This window comes from Pleuronectes platessa, chromosome 12, assembly GCF_947347685.1.
Source record: "Pleuronectes platessa chromosome 12, fPlePla1.1, whole genome shotgun sequence".
NCBI lineage: Eukaryota > Metazoa > Chordata > Actinopteri > Pleuronectiformes > Pleuronectidae > Pleuronectes > Pleuronectes platessa.
The window spans coordinates 20,397,585-20,416,654 of record NC_070637.1 but is presented as its reverse complement, the minus strand read 5'-3'; the positions used below and the strand labels follow the sequence as shown (position 1 = coordinate 20,416,654).

The 19,070-nt window shown below is 42.6% G+C and overlaps 1 protein-coding gene across 5 annotated transcripts; it reads left to right on the top strand.

Annotated features, from left to right (window-relative positions):
• Positions 1-1,209: 1,209 nt before the first annotated feature.
• LOC128453148 (pleckstrin homology domain-containing family A member 1) lies at positions 1,210-17,297 on the top strand. Of its 5 annotated transcripts, XM_053435865.1 has the most exons (14): positions 4,488-4,626; positions 4,954-5,172; positions 6,368-6,424; positions 6,553-6,598; positions 8,870-8,967; positions 9,344-9,475; positions 9,811-9,951; positions 10,640-10,708; positions 11,278-11,342; positions 11,487-11,550; positions 11,683-11,772; positions 12,920-12,993; positions 14,247-14,321; positions 15,314-15,676. In XM_053435865.1, the coding sequence occupies exons 1-14, from the start codon at positions 4,540-4,542 to the stop codon at positions 15,540-15,542; spliced, it is 1,446 nt and encodes a 481-aa protein (XP_053291840.1). In that variant the 5' UTR covers positions 4,488-4,539; the 3' UTR covers positions 15,543-15,676. The 5 variants fall into 5 exon arrangements, with proteins under 5 accessions (XP_053291837.1, XP_053291840.1, XP_053291836.1 ...); XM_053435861.1 differs by lacking the exon at positions 14,247-14,321; XM_053435862.1 differs by lacking the exons at positions 4,488-4,626; positions 12,920-12,993; positions 14,247-14,321 and adding an exon at positions 1,210-1,342 and having other exon boundaries at positions 15,314-17,297.
• Positions 17,298-19,070: the final 1,773 nt, after the last annotated feature.

Genomic DNA, 19,070 nt, shown 5'->3' with positions numbered 1-19,070 from the left:
GTGAGGTCGTCTTCTGCTGTTTCCCTACATAAATAAAATGTATAAATGGAAGTATTTGAATGTAGCTTGTGTGGCCTGTATCTTCTGAGAAAAAACAACAAGAACATATGATAATATGTGATCAAAACTGCCTTAACCATATTAGAATAATAATAAAGGCACATCGATAGCTTAAAGCTGCAGATTTATTAGAATTAGTGGTGTTGTTATGTTATTGATGTTACTTAGTAGATACACAAAATAGGTTAACATAACTTAAAGATAAAACATTAGTTCCAGTGTGAATGGAGCAGCAGCTGTTTTGTATTGATTTTTATATAGATCCAAATCCAAACTAAGTACTTTGTTTATAGGACACTGAGCCCTGTGATCACCTTATATAATGAACTCAGCTGCTGTTTGACTCGCCTGCAGATGTAGTCTGAGTTGGTGATGCTGGAAAAGGTGAATATTTCTATGTGGGGAAAGAACCATCTAAATGTCCAAAACACTTCTGAAGCATGATCCACATTAAGCTTCGTCTACTGCTCTTTTTCAGTTGCTAACATTTACCCTCGGACTGTACTGGAACACATTGTAACTTGAATAAATTTAAAATGTTGATATCGGATGTTACTCCTCACATAAGGCAAATTAAACATATGAGCAAATACATACGTATGTATATTAAGTATTGCATCATTACTTAATTAAAGGATTCTATTATTACGCTTACCCTCATTTTCGGCTTTTAACGTCATTCACTTTGTAATTCTTTTGTTTTTTGCCATGCACTTTGGAACCTTGTTTAGATAGGTACTATACAGATTTTTTTTATCTTCTTCTTCTTATTGTTGTCAGAATAATTATGATTATGATTATGGTTATTATCGTCATCATTTTGTCCATGTAACATAAACATGTCCCAGACGAAGATATAACCAAACCCACTCCCTTCGGCCCAACTTTCTAGATTCTAATTTTAAAAAATGGACATACAACTCTTTGTAACCCTCCTAGATAAATAAACACTTTACCACAGAAACAAATAATATAACCTGGTTGGAACATGTTAAGGTTATTGGGTCTTCAATCCTATTTTTTTAAATGCGCACCACCCTCGTAATGGTACATCCCATTCCAATATGGCGGCGACGTGGACGTACGACCCCAGCGTCCACTGCGGCGTTCACGTACGTGTCTATATACGGAAGTAGGCGTGGCGTCACCGCGAACTAGCTTGTTGAAAAAGCCAGTTGTCCTGCTTCATGGGGAGAGATGGGCTGAGACTCAAGAGGACACCACCGCCAACCACCGACTACACCGGGCCGTCAGTGCTGCAGCCACAGACCGGAAGACTCCGGTAAGCCGCCCCCGGGGGGACGTTGAAACCTAACGAGTTGACGCTGTTGCGTTATTGTTTCGGACAGTTTGAAGTTGCGTTATTGTGGAGTGAGACGAGGCGCTAACGTTAGCTCGGATAACGTGAGTCGTGCGTGAGGGAACTTAACTTAGCCACACAGCAGACACAGCTAGCTAGCTAACGTACATTCAAACACAGAGCGGGCTGTTTACTGTATAAGGTGAATTAATGTCATGTTGTGTGAGGTAGCTTTAGTTGCTAACAGCTAGGCTAACCTGAGACATGCCCCCCCCCACCACCCCCTCAGTTAACTTCAGGCCAGGGAGCCACAGTTACTGATGCTACTGCTGTAATGTGAAATAATAGTTTTGTGTGTGTTTATTGAAAGCTGGTTTGCTTCAGTGCCTCGAGACATTGGGTTTAAGGTTGACTGGTTTTGCATCTTCCTGTTGTTCTGCTGTTAGAAATGTGAAAGCCCCACACAGCATGTGTCTGTCAAACGTGTGTTGCATCCAGACACCCTGGAATTGCTCATTTCAGCCGAACTGGAATGACCTGTCCCACCTTTGACCTGTCAAGAGCCCATTGAATCGCAGTCCTTTCACTTTATTACTTCCCTCGTCCCTCCAGTACACCTTAAGTATTCATCCTGGAGATTGTTTATCTAATTGGGCTTAGTTATACCAAATGTACACTACAGAAGAAAGAAAAAAGTTAATGTCCTGAAAGGGCTGGATCACCTCCGGGACAAAAATGGGGCATCTGTACAAGTTCCAGGTTTAGTCCTTAACATAGGGTCTACATATTTTGGATTGACCTCAAAGTAATATAATAATTAATAAAAAATTATAAAATTGCCTCATCAGCCAAGGTTGCATTACTCCACCAAAGAAGAACTGTAAGGCTGGGGTCAACATTCACATTGCATCGTCCGTTATTAGTGTTTAGTGTAGACGAACATTGTGTACACCAATGTCTCCAACAGTGTTAATGTCTGACCAACAGTCAACACAAAGATGGTGAGTAAGTTTACTCTAATGGAAACCTCTAGAGCACTGGTAAAGTTTGTGGTTGACACGGTCTTGTGTGGATCAATCGGGGTCCAGTAACTAAATGTTTCGTCCTCTGGGAGTTCATCTGACTCTGTCATCAACACCTTAGTGACCTGCTGTGTATTTTCTATGTGGTGGTCGCAGGTCAGTGGTTATTAAAACAACACATAGTTGCTGATTCCAGCTGTTGTTTTTCTTTGGACTGTGTCGCAGCGGTCTAAGATCATGAAAGGAAAATACAAAAATTCTCTACTGGGCTATCCAGCTGGTGCTTACTGTTGTTTTATGACTGGTCCTGTGTGACCAGTTGGTTGCCATGTGATGGTGGACAACACCTTCCAGCGTATGTAAAGAAGAGTTAGTTTACCAGGGGGGAATGTTTGCCCTAGAAAGAAGTCAACTTATATCATGCAGCATTATCCGACCTTCTTCAGAGGCAGAGCTTCTTTTTTCACAGAAGAAGAAAAGCAAAAGCAAAATATTCCCACTGATGAAGTGAAAGTTCTGAAACAATCGGTCACATGTTGGGAGTGATCTCACTTCCAAATAACGTGAGGTAAAAAAGTTTGTAGTGAAAGGATTTGAAATGTTCTCATGCTTTCTATAGCCACCTGACAGTGCAACATAGTCTGGCTTCTTACCTAAACGTTTGTTCATTTGGATGTCTGTAGATGGGTCACTTTCCCAGTGGCTACTGGTCAACCGACCGAGTTACTGTTGCAAGTCATTCCCTCTCTCACTCTTGTTCCTTTTCTTTAACAGCTAAAACCTTACTGAGTGTTTTTTTGAGCTTATCGTCTGAGACAGACATAATTCAAGACAGCAAAGATGTCAGGAGACATTTATAACTCATTTTTATTCACCATGAATTCATTTAGTCAAGGTGTCTGCTGTTGGTTAGTGTTTAGCAGGAGTTCCACAGTATATTTGTCTGTCGTCTGTTGTGGCTAAATACAACACTGTAAGAAAGGTGACGGTGAAACAGAACAGTAATAATACAGGCTGCAATGAGCTGAGGTGAAAAACAACTTTTTGGAGTATTAAGTATTTTCTTTTTGTGTAAAATATTGTCCTACATACATCTCCGGAAAAAATGAAGAGACCCACACAGATCTGTCTTAAATCTGCATGCAACTATTCAATTCCAGTGCCTGTTGAATTTGGTAGTGGACTAGTTTAAAGAATCGCAATTTTTTTTTTATTTTAACACATACTTATAAATTGTCAAACAAGAGTAACTGATAATCTTGCTGGGTGGTCTGTATATGGCCAATAGGTTTTTAAAGAATTTAAATGTTTGATTCAATCTCTCTGTTATTAAAATACCAATTTTCCATAAGAAATAGACAGAGCTGCCAACAATATGCAAGAAATTGAGAGAAACACCTATGTAGTGTACATGGGCTGCTGTTAACCCTCTAGGGATTTTGTCTTGCACCATCTGTAATATCTAATCTGCTCTACTGAAATGCATAAGCATGCATGCAGATGAACATGTGCAGAGCAACTCATTTACGGGATCTCTTAGCTCAACAAAGACGTCTCTCACTCCCGCATGACAATCAGTGTTTGTATTGTGTGAGCCGCGTTGCTGCTTTCTCGCGCCTATGTGTCAAATGGAATGACTCGGATAGATGCAGGGACTAGTTGAGAGGCTCCCAGCCCAGAGTCCACACGCAACAACCAGGCCTTTTGTCCCCGCTTTGCCCCCATCCACCCACACAGTGCTCATAACATCATGGAGAAAGAACGTCTTTATCTTTCCCTTTCCACAGACTCATCTCACGCACACATTTTAGGCCCAGTCCAAGAAGACAGCAGCTTAAACAGGCTAATGTGACAATATGCCCACGGTAACGCTGCACTGCCGACACTGCGTTTGACATTGAGATGCTTGCATTTGCACACGTTAAAGAAAACAGGTTAGCAATAAGTGAGCTGTAGGTTTTAGGGCTGTGGCTCACCTCAGCAGGTTAAATATTGCCTATTCTCTACCGTGCAACTCCTGAGAGTGTGTGTGTGTGTTGTTTCTTTCTGTTCAACATGGCTGAGCTAAGTGGCTTTTTTTTACCACGCTCCAGTGGGTGCTCAGCTGTGGCAAGAGGGAGGGGATACAAGGGGCCGGCCAGAGGCTTGCCAAATCGGATGAGAGCACAGTCGGGAGGAGAGGGCACAGAAAGTGAGAGAGAAGGGAGTCCTGCACGAGAAGAGGGAGAAAGAGGACAAGCACGGGTGGGTGGAGGAGATAGAGGAGGGAGGGACAGAGGGTAGCATGTGTTACAGACAAAAAAAAAAGAGGGACTAAGAGAGAGCCAACGATAAAGGGAGCAAGTGGGCGAGGCTGATGTAAAAGGATAAAGGCGGGGTTGTGGTTTTGTCACATGATCCCCATGCAGGCTGTAGCCTAGTGAGCTCCAGGTGGCAGACAGAGCACAGATACAGTAGATACAGACAGAAAGAGGGAGCGGGACACAGTTGCAAGCCTCAAGACAAAGACTTGTTTACCCCACCGTCCTCCTTAACCCCCTCTCTTTGCACTCCTTTCTCTCTGTCCTTCAGGAATTCTTCCCAGTTCCACTTGCCCTTGCTCCTCTCCACTCCTGGCCCCAGCAGGCCAGGGAATGTCCCGGCAGCGAGATGCCTTACGTGGACCGACAGAACCGCATCTGTGGCTTCCTGGACATCGAAGAAAATGAGAGCAGTGGCAAGTTCCTGCGGCGTTACTTCATACTGGACACCCAGCAGGGAAGCCTGGTGTGGTTTATGGACAACCCGCAGGTAATTACTAACACAGGGCTGTGCTAACTTAGCTCTTAGCTTTATTCATGGGGAAGAAAAACCCTGCAGGTAACTTCACAACATATGTTTGATTTGACGATTTATTGAGCAACTGCATTCCAGCTAATGGAAGCTATCAGTGTTGACAGTCATCTCTCAGGCGAACAGCAGGCTACCTTTCAGGTTTCTGTCTTCATTACAGGTAGTTACAGGTATTTCCATTGCTAGACGGTCATACAAGGATGGGGAAACTTGGATTATGTAATTCTAGTGGAAAGGAATTGGGGAGAACATGTTACAGGCACAGGAGTAGGTCAGTGCTAATGCTGTTTCTCTGTTTCAAGCTTGTTTGAATGAGTTCACAGATTTAACTCTACTTGCGAATGTTCAATCCCTCAGTTTGGTTAGGACAGAAACTAGACTTCAACGTTATACTTTGTTCGCTCCAGGTGGCATTGACATGAAACCTTTAAATTCCTGATGTGCCATTTTCCTTTGGAATATGTGGCATTTAATTTTTTGGGAGATAATCTTCACATCTTCATTCGGAAATTGTTCCAGGTTTGTCAGTGCGTTGTTTCGTCAGTTCTGGTTACATTACATGTTTCCTGCGATTCACAGAACTTTCACTATTAGTAAAAATATCCTCATCTGAGAATAGATAACATTGATGTATATTGAATTATGTTATATATATATATATATATATAGTGTATAGTATATATATATAGTGCTCTCCATTTGACCATGAAGTGAACAATGGTATTTGCAGGGTCAACATTTTCTCCTCTATGACCCTTTGTCCATAGCTGTTATAGTGTAACTCTCCTCTTGGTTTATACATCGTGTTGGCTTGCAAATACTGTATTTGTAAGTGTGCTGTTACATGAAGTATCCATAAATGATGTAGTGCAGGGTGAATTTTGAATAATTCAGCAAGTCCCTTTCCTTTTATAGATTGAAAAAGGTTAAAATTTAATGATGTTAAATCTGGTTCCCCTAGTTTCAGAGACACAGCAAGACACTGAAATTAACTATCATGGAAGGCAGCCAAAGTATACTGTACTTACTCCATAACATTGACTTGCTTTTCAGGACCGACTTTGCCCTTTTGCCACATTGGCCTTTTCCCTTATTAGAATGACAAATTTTTAGTTTTCTAGTTTTGCATATTTTGTTCTTTTTCCTCCCACAGAACCTGCCTGTTGGTTCTGAATGCGTCGGTTCTTTCAAGCTCACCTACATCTCTAAGGTACACAAATATAACCACTGAAGCTTCTCTGGCACTAAGATGACTATTATTTATTAATAGAATAATAGTGTTTACCGTGTTTGGTTGAACAGATAATCTAACAGTTGCAGTGGTTTGTCCTCCTCTAGGTCAGCGATGCCACAAAGCTGAGGCCTAAAGCAGAGTTCTGCTTCGGTAAGAAAACACTGATCATCACACAATGTCTGTTATTATTTGTAAGCATTTACAAAATACTTTCTTACTATACTAACAAGATTAACGGAATATCCCTAATTTCTTAAAGTTTAATTTGTTCTATACTGGCCAGGATTGCAGCAGTATACTGGTTTCACACTATACCATGTTATGAAAATGATAGGTAACATACCATGTACATATCTGGTGTCGGAAAAAACTGCTACTGAGTGGAGAATCTCATTCAGACTTGGGAACTGGCTCCAAACACACACATACAGCAGAGAAAGTGAGACAGATATCACCATTCACTGGAAAATAGAACCAGTAGTTTAGGATTCTTTTTGAAATCCCTAAAATGAACATGGTGCTGTGCTCGGGGACGGACATTCAGCTGGCAAAAAATATAGATGCAAAGTAGTTGCCAATGGAGGAAACTTATAAAACATGTCAAACAACCTCCCTCTGTGCAGATCAAAGTTGTCTGCTTATAACTTTAATCCCAGATTAAAAAAAACATGTGAACATGAAAATGTCAATCATAGAATGCTCTATTAAAAGGATTTTCCACATCCCAGTCCCCGATTAGATATGTGTTGTATTTCTGTTTGATAACCTCTGATTTACAACACACAAGTACTGACCGTGATCTGAACCCTTGAACAAAAACACACACAGACTCTCCCAGCTCTGAGGGCTGACATAAGTGTGTGTGGGTGAGTTTATGGTAAAGAAAAGATAAGACTGGCTGCGCTGTCTCCTACTTGATTAATTATATTGGCAACAACTTTGATAATCATTTACAGCATTTTCATAATTTTGGCTAATCAATTATGTTTGACAGATTAATCCATAAAGAGAAATGATAATTATTAACTGCATTTGGATACAAATCTGTTCAAATGATCTCCAACCTGAAAGAAATACAACAGTAAAAAACTACTTTTACATTGACACACGAGTAATAATAACCTAATGATACGATATAGACGCAAAGTAGTTGAGGGATATATATATATATATATATATGAGGGATCACTCTCCCAGGACTACATCTAATATAACCTGGTGGAACAATTTCGTCCCCATTGATCAGGCAGCTTTGTGCGACTGTGTCTGTTTACCCAACACACAACGATGCAGGAGGCTACAGCAGTTGATGACCTCTGGGTTTGTTCATGTGTTTGCTCTGTTTTCAGATTTCCTAAACTTAATCAGGTTGTATTTGCACCTGAACAAATTTCATGGATTAAAGTTTTAGGTTTGACAAATTTAGAACCTGAGGAATTGGGAACTTCCAGATTATACTGAAGATGAGCTGCTTTGTCTTTCCCATCTTTCTGAATATGAAAAGAGTGAGGGAGTGTGTGGCGCCTTCCATTGACTATACGCAACAACGTATTAGTTTGATGTTTTCCCAACCCGAACAATTTTGAAAAGCCTTTTTAAAGTTTTAAGCAGTCACTTTTGTTTTTCCGCTTCTTCTGTCGTGCTGCTGCCTTGCTAGCTTTTAGGGCACATTACGTCTATTAACTACTGCTATGCACCACTGCTCTCTGCCATTGCTTGAAATTATCCAGTCACTTCTGTGCTTGTGGAATGCTTGCATGTCCCTGTGCTCCTGCTGGTAGACATCAACATAGACACAGTACAGAAACATACTCCTAGAGAAATTGCTCTACTGCGCCACCGATGGTCAAACAGGTCACGGGACACCTTTTAAGAGGTTGGAGAATGTCAGCACTTAAGAAACATTTCATAAGTATTTATTAATTATGGTTCTTCCATCAGGGATTTTGCTGCATAGAGAATTGGGAGGCGGCAGGCTCCGTCAAATTTCATTCTGCCTCACGACAACATTCTAGTACAGTTGGAACAAGTTTACTAAAGTGATCACACTTGTCCCAGGCTAAATACCAATCATGGTAATATGGTTACCATAAAATAGCTGTGTAGCGTGCATGTGTGTCCCTTAGCGCAGTTTCTTTCCACTACAAGTAAAATCAGTGGCAGTGGATCTGTTCTCCTTCCACTGATATTCACTTCATAATTTTCCACACTAAGCCAAAAGCACAGATAGTCAATGCCTCTTCCCAGTATATCTGTCTACGTGTAGAGTTACGTGCATGTGATTCATATTAAACACAGAATGAAACAGATGGTGTAGTTTAGACTGTAACCGAGTCTGACTCAAGATGACCAAAAGAGGCCTGGATATACTTTCACTCTTCCTCTTGTTCCCACGGTTTCCTTTCTTTTATGATCTATTAGTCATCAATGCCGGGATGAGGAAGTTCTTCCTGCAGGCCAATGATCAGCAGGACCTCGTGGACTGGGTCGACGCTCTCAATAAAGCCACCAAAATCACTGTGAGACAAATACAAGTGCATACACACAGTGTGCACAGATAAGCACAAGATGTACAGTTCACTCCTGACTCAGCTGTAATCATCTGTTCTTCCTGGCTCATGTTTTATCGTTCTGAGGAACTTGTATTTCTTCCTCCTCTGGAGATATGAATGAGTGGACTGTCATGAAACTAGAGTGAGTCACGCTATGACTAACAGGATGCTGTATTGTTGTACTTACTACTTGGATGAAGGGTCAATTCCATTGTTCTCCATGAAGCGTTCACCATCCAGATAGGAAATGGATATAAAGCGTGGTCTTGGCTCATCAACTTCTATAGAAGGGTTTTATTTTCCCTTTTAATTAATAACTCTGAACTGTTTGTGTGTACTTCAGGTGCCAAAGTCGCATGATGGCCAACAGAATGCAGAGAACCAGAAGGTTTTGCCAGAAGTCGCAGGACCAAAGAAACAAGTGTCTTATAAGACGGAGATTATTGGAGGAGTCCCCATCGTCACCCAGACACAGGTAGACATGACCGACACATGTACATACATTACTCCAGTTACATATTGTTAAAAGATAAGCGATTTTGAAAGCTACAGGGAAACATTGACAAACTGCTGACGGACGAGTCTTGTTTTATTAAATGATTTGTTTCTGTCTTTTATAGTAATGTACATTCATTGTGCTAAATTACCCTGCAGTCAAGATTATGTCTAACATGTGGTAGATGTTTTTTTTTGGTCATAGAATCCACAACAGAAATCAGCCCTCAGACTGTTGAAAAGCTGCTTTTATTTTTGTTTGAAATGTTGTTGTAACTTACAATTACAACCTCCTGGATGTCCCTCACCCTGCAGCGTGACGGCGGTGATGGTGCAGACAGAGCAGAGCGAGACGCCATGCAGCGCTCTCACAGCCAGCTGCCGTACTTCCTGAGCAGGCCGACGCAGGAACACAGCGTCATAAAGTCAGGTTACTGTGTCAAACAAGGAGCTGTGGTGAGTACCTGCCACTCTCGTCTTATAGTCCACTTCTCTGAAAATCAATGGCATTTACCGAGCTGAACCTTAGATATGCAATAGCATTTCTTATTAATGGCACAATCACAATTCAGCTACTTTTAGAAATGCAATGATCTTAGTAAAATCTCCTGTAATTATCTGGAGGGACTGTTACTGTGAAAACACAAGTGTCAGAGAAAGTTAGAGGCTTTTTTTCTACCAGCCCCCTCGTAAAATGTAAAGGCTGAATGAGCCTATGTGAGATTGCAGCAGCAAAGCAAAAGCATGACGGACCGAACGCTCGAGAGAAAGTCAAGTTGTTTTGAACACATCTGTGGGGAGAGTCTCCTGCTTCATTCTTCATGTATAAATGGAATACTCTGTACGCTATTGTCTGGACACTTTCCAGAGTTAGTGTTTGAAATTGCCACAAGACATCCATAAAAATAGCCCTCCGTGTGATGTGCAAGAGCAATGTTACAAGAGATTTTAGCTTGATAAAGAGAAAGAAATTTAGTCGCCTAAGGAAACGCTCAATTGCAGTTTGAACCAATCTTAACTAAAATGCTTAGGATCTAGAAACAGTTCTTGTCTTTTCATTATTGATACAAATTGTGACAGATCTTGTGTCGCGTGGAAATTATTTGCCAAAAGTTCTGATCATAATTTCCCTCTTTTCCCCCAGATGAGGAACTGGAAACGTCGATATTTCCTACTGGAGGAAAACTCAATGAGTTACTTCAAGTCTGATCTGGTAATCAACTTTGATTCAATTATGTGAAGTCTATAAGGAATGTTTATATGGATGGTGCATGTGTTTTGGATTCACCCCCACAGTCTGAGGCAGAGTAGCAGCAAACACTCAGTCCTGACTTCGAACATATTTTATCCACAGTGTGTGTGTGTGGAATTCAAGGCCCTCATTTCACATGTCCTATCATGCCTCGTTCCCCTGTTGGCATCTCTCTCACAAACACACACACATGCATACAAACTGTCCTCAGGACAATACTGCACGTCCCATTCCCAGTACTTGGCAAGGTCTGCCCTTATTTGACAGCTTTATCTGTCTGTTTGGCTATCAACAGGCCCCAAGGACACAGACTCTCTGTCTGCTGGATAAAATGGCCAGGTCAAGAAAGTTTCAACCATCAGAGTTTTACTTTGCTGCTTCTTCCCAAATCTTTGAAAAACTGTTTGTACCCGCTACATTAGCAGAAGCATTTGTAATAATTGTACTGTTCATTTCAAGTTATGGCTTCTGTTAGTGTTATTGTTATCTATTCTTCTAACTTACTCATTATTTTTCTTACCTTTTTTTAGGATAAAGAGCCTCTGAGAATGATCCCACTGAAGGAAGTTCACAAAGTCCAGGAGTGCAAACAGAGGTATTTAACATGTCCCAGCATTTTGCCAGTGTGAGAAAATCTTTTGTCCGAGGGGGGTGGTGTCTACGTTTTCTGATTTTAAATAGAGATTATTCGGTCGATGAGATGAATGTGATTTGACTTGTTTTCCACTTTTTGTTGTAGTGACATTATGATGAGGGATAATCTTTTTGAAGTCGTCACTACATCAAGGACATTCTACATACAGGTGCATCTTTCTCTATGATCATATCAATATGCTGTTGATTCATACCTTTCAATTCCTTCTGATCTCCTCACAGGTCTCATTCTCTTCTGTCTGTTTCCTCACTGTCATTTTCTTCTTCTTTGCATCCAACAGGCAGACAGTCCAGAGGAGATGCACAGCTGGATCAAGGCTGTCTCAGGGGCCATTGTGGCTCAGCGGGGGCCCGGGAGGTCTGCAGCCACAGTATGTATCACACACTACTGTAGAGTGCAGTGCCACCCTGGCATATATTCAAGTCCTCACCATTCGACTCATGTCTGACCTCACGTGTACCTGTGGAAAAGGGAAATCAGATCTGTCACTTCTAACGTGCAGAACTTGAGACTTATCTTACTTTAACTGAAACTATTCAAATTACTTTCTGTCTTTTCTGACTGTTTTTTTTCTGACACTCAAGTCAGCTATTGAAAATTTCCTGCAGTTTCTTGCTCACACGAGAGCTCACACAGCTGAAAGTGAGAGATGAGAAGTTTGGCGACAGTAGGTTTCAGAACATTCACGTGTTCTTAACAACATTAAACTCCGCAATATAGTTGGTTTTAAAGTCTGACAACAAGTCCGATGAAGCTACATTTTTCTTGGTTCATTCTGGAGTAAGTCTTAACTCCCTATTAGATCAGCACAGAGTCTTAGGACAGCTGCTAACAGGCTGTTAAGAAACAACCAGCCTTTTCTTAATTGGACTATTGGCAGTTGATCGATGACAGGAGGTGAGGGGAGGGAAAGAGACGGGGAGAGAAAGAGCCTGGGAGAGAAAGAGACGGGGAATTGTAAGCAACAAATGTCTCCAGCTGGACTTGGACCAGGGACGTTGCTGTTCATAGCTGACGTAACCCTGGAACCACCCGGGTGACTCTGCTGATCTGAACTTAAGTAGGTCCTCAGCTCACAAGATAACAATCTGTTATCACCACTTTTCACTTTCCAGCAGCTCATGAAGTCAGTGTGACAACATAAAGTTTAGTTTTACGACGGCTTAATTAGTTCAGTCAGCAGCTTACATACTTGGAGACAGGCAGGTAGACTTGGCAGCAGTGAAGAGAGAAGTGAACCGGTTCCATACGTCCTGGGCTGCAGCTGGTTCCTTCTGGTTGGACTGGAACTATTCTCAACACGTCCGCCATGACGCTCTCTACAGTTCCCTCCTTCTTGCCTCCTGTGTCTTCTTTCTGTCATGCCTGTTTTTCTCTCACCTCAGTTTACCCTCTCTTGTGCCTCTCTTGTCTTTTTTCCATTCTTTCTTCCTTTGTCACATTCTCTCCACCTCCTCCTCTCCCCGTGGGCAGATGGCCCATCTGCTCTAATCCTGCTTTGCACTGTGTTGTTGCAGATGCGGCAGGCCAGACGGCTGTCGAACCCCTGTATACAGAGGTATACGTCCCGAATCGGGGAGTGCAGCAGCACGTATGTCAGCTCGTCTAAACCCCCCCCTTTAAACTATAAGTTTACCTTTTTTAAAACTGTTTTCCACTCACTGGCTGACCCTTTGTGGTTGTAGACATTATGAGGGCAGATCAGATCTGACTGCACATCTGATGCTCCTTTTTTTTTCCCAACCACACCCTACATATGGCTGTGATAACCCAACAAGCGCTCCTCCCTCCACGCCCTCATCCTCAATGCTTCTCTGATCCACCTCTCTTCCTCCTCTGCTTTTCTTTTCCAATGGCGAACTGTCACTTTTAGCTCAGCTCAAAATTTTGATCCCCTGCATTTAGATTGTTTCCAGCGAAAACAGGTAAAATACATGTATCTTCGTCAGAAGCTGTAGAGCTCAGGTTGAGCTTCTCTTCTCTTGCACTCAAATCCAGCACACCTCAGGTCTTTTTAAATGCTAAAATATAATATTGTTGCAGTTACAGAATGACACTAGACAGTTGGAATATGACCATGTAACTATTGGAGAAACTTGCAGTCCCTCCCTCCCTCCTGCCCTCCCCCCGTCCCTTATGGCTTCACTTCCACAGCTTTCATGATAAGTGATGATGGCTGATGGCCCTGTACACACCTGGTATTAACAAGTGGACAGCTCTGAGTGTGTTAATTCACACCTGGGTTTAACATGTGGCCCCACATACGGATCTCGGACGGGATCTCACCTCCCCGCCCTCTAAGCAAATAAACACGTCCATCATTTCTGTTCACGAAGACCAAGTTATGTTGTTTTTACCCATAAGTCTGTCCGATGTCACTTTTTGGGTGTGTGTCTGTGTGTCGAGTGAGAAAGAGAGAGGTAGAGAGGAGCTGAATGAATCTCATGCAGCTTCACTGTGAGTAAAGATGTTTACCAGTTACAGGAAAGTATCGATCATTGGGTGGTGATCAGTGTTGATCTTGTGTCGGTGGCTTCAAACAATCACAGAGAAGAGAAAAATAAGTTAGTTTTGTAGTGAAACTGCAGCAGGTCAGAAGACATCTTGAGTGCGTTCACTACCGTACTTAGACCTGACCACTTGTGATCGGGTCAGAAAACCCACTTGTTAATACCAGGTGTACACACGAGTTGATGAACAATCCATGAGCAAACACACACTCACTGCTTGAACCTCCTGACCAACTTAGCCGTGAATAGCCGTGTTCTCTGTTCTTTATTGCTGGGTACATGTGTCTTTCACACCTTGTGTTTCTCTTCCCTTCATGCTCTGTTATCTCTGCAGTCTGCTGCAGCTGTGTACCTGTCTTAGATGTGTGACATCCTGCCTGTCTCTCCTCCTCCCTCCTGTCCGCTGCCTGTATGTTTTTGTTTCCTCTCTTGCTCATACACACAATAACGCTAATGAGGACACACTTGTTTTCATGTTGATCACCTCCACCTTCTGTCTGCTAAATGTTAAACATCTGACCAGCGTTGAAACGAGGACTCACCAGTGCTGAATCCACAAATCAAATTTTCTTTTTTTAAGTGCTTAAAGTTTTGTGTGATCGTATCAGTTAATCACTTTTGCAATTGACCTGAAGGGAATTGTCAGTGATTATCTGATGAATTTGCACCTTTTGGATTCAGCACAAATCTCTTAACATGTGTGTTTGTGTGTCTCACATTAATTAACATTCACATTTCTGTTTAAGGAAACTTACACTTGTGCTGCTTAGGTTACACTTAATGGAATTTTCACAAGCCCGCAAAGTCCCAGGAATTGTCAAAATACTGAACCTTTGTGTTGACAGATATATTGTTTGGCGTTTCTTGGGGCTTGATGGATTATTTTCACATCCACATTTCACCAACTGCACAACTCCCCCCCGCCTGTTTAATTCCCACAACCTCTGTTGAGTCGTCGCCTTTCTTCTCATGCCTCTGCTTTGTGTTTCAGAGATTGAAATCTGACAATGAAAGGCTGTGAAATACTGATCAACAACCAACCACTGCTTCCTAAGACACTCTGCTCTTCCACTGCAACCTGTTGAGACTACCAAAACTAAAACCTGCTGACGCTACTACCACTGCTACTGCTACCTCTACTAGTCCTACTACTACTACTACTACTTCTACTTCTTCTGCTACTACAGCCACCATCTCCACTCTCTTGCAATTCTACATTCTTCAGCACCTACATCCTTAAAGCTGCATCAGGCCCCACATGCTGGTGCTGATTCCAAGTCTGTAACTCACTTTAGCTCCTCTCAAATAAACCCTGCTTTTTCAGGATTTCACTTTTGTTACTAACAACAACTACTTGTCTTGTCTCCCTCACTCTTCTGCCCTCCCCTGTTTCTGCTGCAGGAACACGGCAGCCGTTCCACTTTCTACCGTAGCTCCTCGGGTCCCCCCGCCCCTCGCTCGCCCATATCTGCCATGCCACCATGCAACCCAGAGTGGGGGGCTGCTGTCACGTGCACACGCGCACAGCCTGGCGTGGGACAGCGAGCACTTCATGAGCCTGCTGCCACGGCCCAGTCACAGCCACACGCCAGCACGCCTGTCCCTGCAGGAGACGCGTCTGGCAAAGTGACCTGCAAGCCATCTGTGACCACCATCACCAACTCGGAGGAGTCACCGTGGCGCCGGCGGAGCAGCTTTGAGCCCCGCATGCCTGAACCAGAACCTGTGGACTTGGATGACGCCGACTTGCCAGTGAGCGAGGTCTGAGCCGGAGTGTGGACCTGGATATTAAAACGTGTTTATCTGGATGGATGATGATGTTGATGTTGGATGGACGAAGAGGAAACCGTGCACGACAGGTGCAAATAAACGAGGGCAGGTGCTGGTTTTCAAACAGAAGCTGTTGGCAGATCACAAACTGCTGAGCTCCTCCGTCAGTGCCGTCAGTGTGCGAGACAAACCTGTTGGGTCAACACTGAACTGCATTTGTGTGCCAAAGACGACCCACTCTTTACCTACGCCCCCCCCCCGCGCCTGCCTGCTGTCTCACAATGGCATATTTATTTACCAAGAGAAGACGTCGTCAAACAAAAGTACAAACCTTAGTTCACTTGTGCGGATTAGATTTCAGTTGCAGACCTTTTATTTGAACCTGTACAGTGATGCGTTCAGTGGCATCTGTGGGGAGGAGGATTTTTGTAAACCACTTTGTTCCAAGACTAATAAGGGAGTTTTTAATGGTGCCAGGTGTTTCCTCATATCTTAAATAAGTGTTCGAACTGAGGACTGGCTTTTCATAACCTCTCTTATTTAAACAGTGTGGTCCGTTCATGCTCATTATTTTAACACTGGATTTAGGACTAGATGCTAAAAAAGTTACAAAAAAATATGTATATGATCCAGTGTGTTTGATAATGCCAGACCAAATGTGTTTCAGCCTCAAAGCCTCATTTAGTCCGATTTGTTTTTTTTTAGTTGACAAATGTTTTGATTTTAAACTTTTTATGTTGAATATAGTGGAAGGTTAAGGTCAGTTATTTGTCCGCCGTGAGTTTCATAGATGACTGGTATTGACCTCAATCTGAAGTAGACTACATGTTAATGTACAGTTTTTACAGTTAATCCACAAGCAGAGTTCTGTGCAGAGAATAGACAGAAGAAAACAAAATTGAAAGCGTTCACAGTTTATTCATCACTTCAAAACCTGAATCAGCATCTTCACAAACTGTACTTCAGCAAACACTTTGTGGACTCATGTTTTGGACACTGGAAGACATGGGGGAGGAGGGTGGAGCAACTTTGTTATAAGTAAACACAAAGTACAAGACATGAGCTTGTATGCATTTTGTAAATCATAATAATAAAAACAGCTTTGTGCTGGGTCAGCGATAGATGAGCTTCATGTCCGGACAGACTGGGTTCTAACTGGTTTATGTAAAGTGAACGAAGGCTGCAGTCAGTTGTTGGAAGAATTGATGAAACTGTACTAACACCACGCAAACAAGATTCAAGCTCAGACACTTCCATTGCATGTTAACAAGTTAACGATTCCTCAGATTGTCTTTTTAGTTTTTGTGGACCTGCGGCTCGTCTGTGTGTTCTTTTGCAGGATAGAGCCGTGTGCATCAGAATTATTATTTTTTTATATGCTTTTAGATGTTTTCTTGAATCCGTGTTATTATCCCAGTAGCAGGCAGGTTTTATTTACAATGTCCCACTGCTAAATAACAAACACTAATCTTTCCTCTTATTTTTTTTTAAGTGCCTGCTCCATTTCATCCAACAAAGCCATGTTCCTTCACCCCTGTTCAGTCTTGTGTAACTGGTTTGAATTGTTTCTATTTATTATGTGGATGACTTGAAAGAAATAAACACTGAAAATGTGCTCAGACTTCCACGAGTATTATTCAGTAGTCTTTAGTATTTATTATTCATCACCAAAGAGCACAGTGAGGCTGTGGAGATGTGAAGAAAGAAATTCTCCATAAGCATCTTCCTTTGACCATCAAGGCAAAATCTGCCCTCTTGTGGTGAGAGGGACATTTTACTTCAGTACAGATGATCAGGTACAGTGTGTGTGTGTCCTTGTTCCATACACAGCCTCTTGCTTCATGCAGTTTGTGTCAGTGGATTTGCAGAGTGAGGTCATGGAGCCACACTGAAAATATAAAGCATTTTTAATATGTTAGATAAGGAGCTGTTCATGGTTCCACTCTTTGTATTTACAGAACTATTGTATATATCACATGTGTGGACTCCAGGCAGTTGATAAGGATGGTAGTTCGCAGGAAGAGTAAAACAATCTGTAGGTTATTGAAGCACTAAAGCACTTTTAAATCCCATCTACACACGTGTCCTCTTCTCAGCTGCTCATCGATCTGGTCTGTGGGACCTGAGGCTTCGCTGTGGCTTCAGGCGTGGACGCTCACTCTCTCTCTCTCTCTCCCAGTGGAGACACCACTGCAGACTCCCGCGCTGCAGAGATCACACAGACCTCAGTGGTATCCTCGCTTGGACAGGCTCACTGGCTTTGGTCGGAGACTGGGTGTTCCTGAGAGATGAGGTTGTTTTCATCTGCAGATTTTCCCACCAGTGTCTCGCCTACGTGTTGCCACAAATGATAATGATGCTGCCGCTGCGAGGGGTCGCACAAATGCTACGAGTGCAATGATTGAAAATACCAGTGTCGTCCATTCATTTTTAGATCAGCGTGTGAAGTGAAACATAAAAGACAAACATCAGTTTTCTTGGCGAAGGAAAGACTGAGCTCTGGGTTCACATGTTCACGTCGTGCACACGTACAGTTTCCTGACCTCCTCAGGCCCAGTTCTGTGTCAGAGAGCACACGGCGGCCCTGCCTCCCTTTCTGCCACCTTCCTAATTGCCCGGTGGATACAGAGGTTTTAGTTACCCGCAGCTCTGGTGCACCACAGGGGGCCTCGTCCCTCCGGTCCCTTCATTCCCACGCAGCCTCTCAGAGGAGTGCCCCCCCTCCACCCGGGCACCGCATTTAAACCGTCAAAACAACCCTGCACCCATAATCCATCACATTGTGCCGAGGCATTTTATGACACTGATTCATTGCCCTCAGCGTTTACTGGACTCTTTCACAGCTCAGCACAGACGTCCCAACCTAACAGATGTGCTGTTCGCCCACAGCCTGATGTGGACCATTAATACTGGAATTAATACATTATTCTGTGGTATTTCCATTGAGTCACTGAGGCACTAATCATTACCAAAAAAATAGTAAAAACCTGTGAATTATGCACCTTTGCATGGGAGGATAATTATTATTTAGATGTCACCATTAGGTGTTGTTTATTTCCCTGGAAGCTGGGGACTCAGAACCAGTCGAGTTGGAATTAAATCATAATTAATGGATAAACGATGCTCTTATGCAATTTTCCAATTAGAACAAATTTGGCTGTTTATAGAGGCAACGTGAAAGCACCACATTAACTCCACCAATCCCACAATCCAGCCAACCTTTTCCCATCGCTGATTTTCCTAATTAGTCATAAAGGCTTGTGTGGATGCCAGGAGTGATTCACTAGAGAATAGTAAAAAAGAAAAAAGGGGGCTGTGGCGCATAAGGGGAGTTTTATTTATAAAGTGCATTTCGTACACAGGGGTACATTAAGGAACATTAAAAGCA

Bases quoted from the DNA above. Each gene is read 5' to 3' on its own strand.
- LOC128453148 (XM_053435865.1), top strand. From the start codon at position 4,540: ATGAGAGCACAGTCGGGAGGAGAGGGCACAGAAAGTGAGAGAGAAGGG. The intron at 11,551-11,682 runs GTGCATCTTTCT...TGCATCCAACAG, and splicing joins CAAGGACATTCTACATACAG to GCAGACAGTCCAGAGGAGAT. The intron at 14,322-15,313 runs GTATGTTTTTGT...TTTCTGCTGCAG, and splicing joins CTCCCTCCTGTCCGCTGCCT to GAACACGGCAGCCGTTCCAC.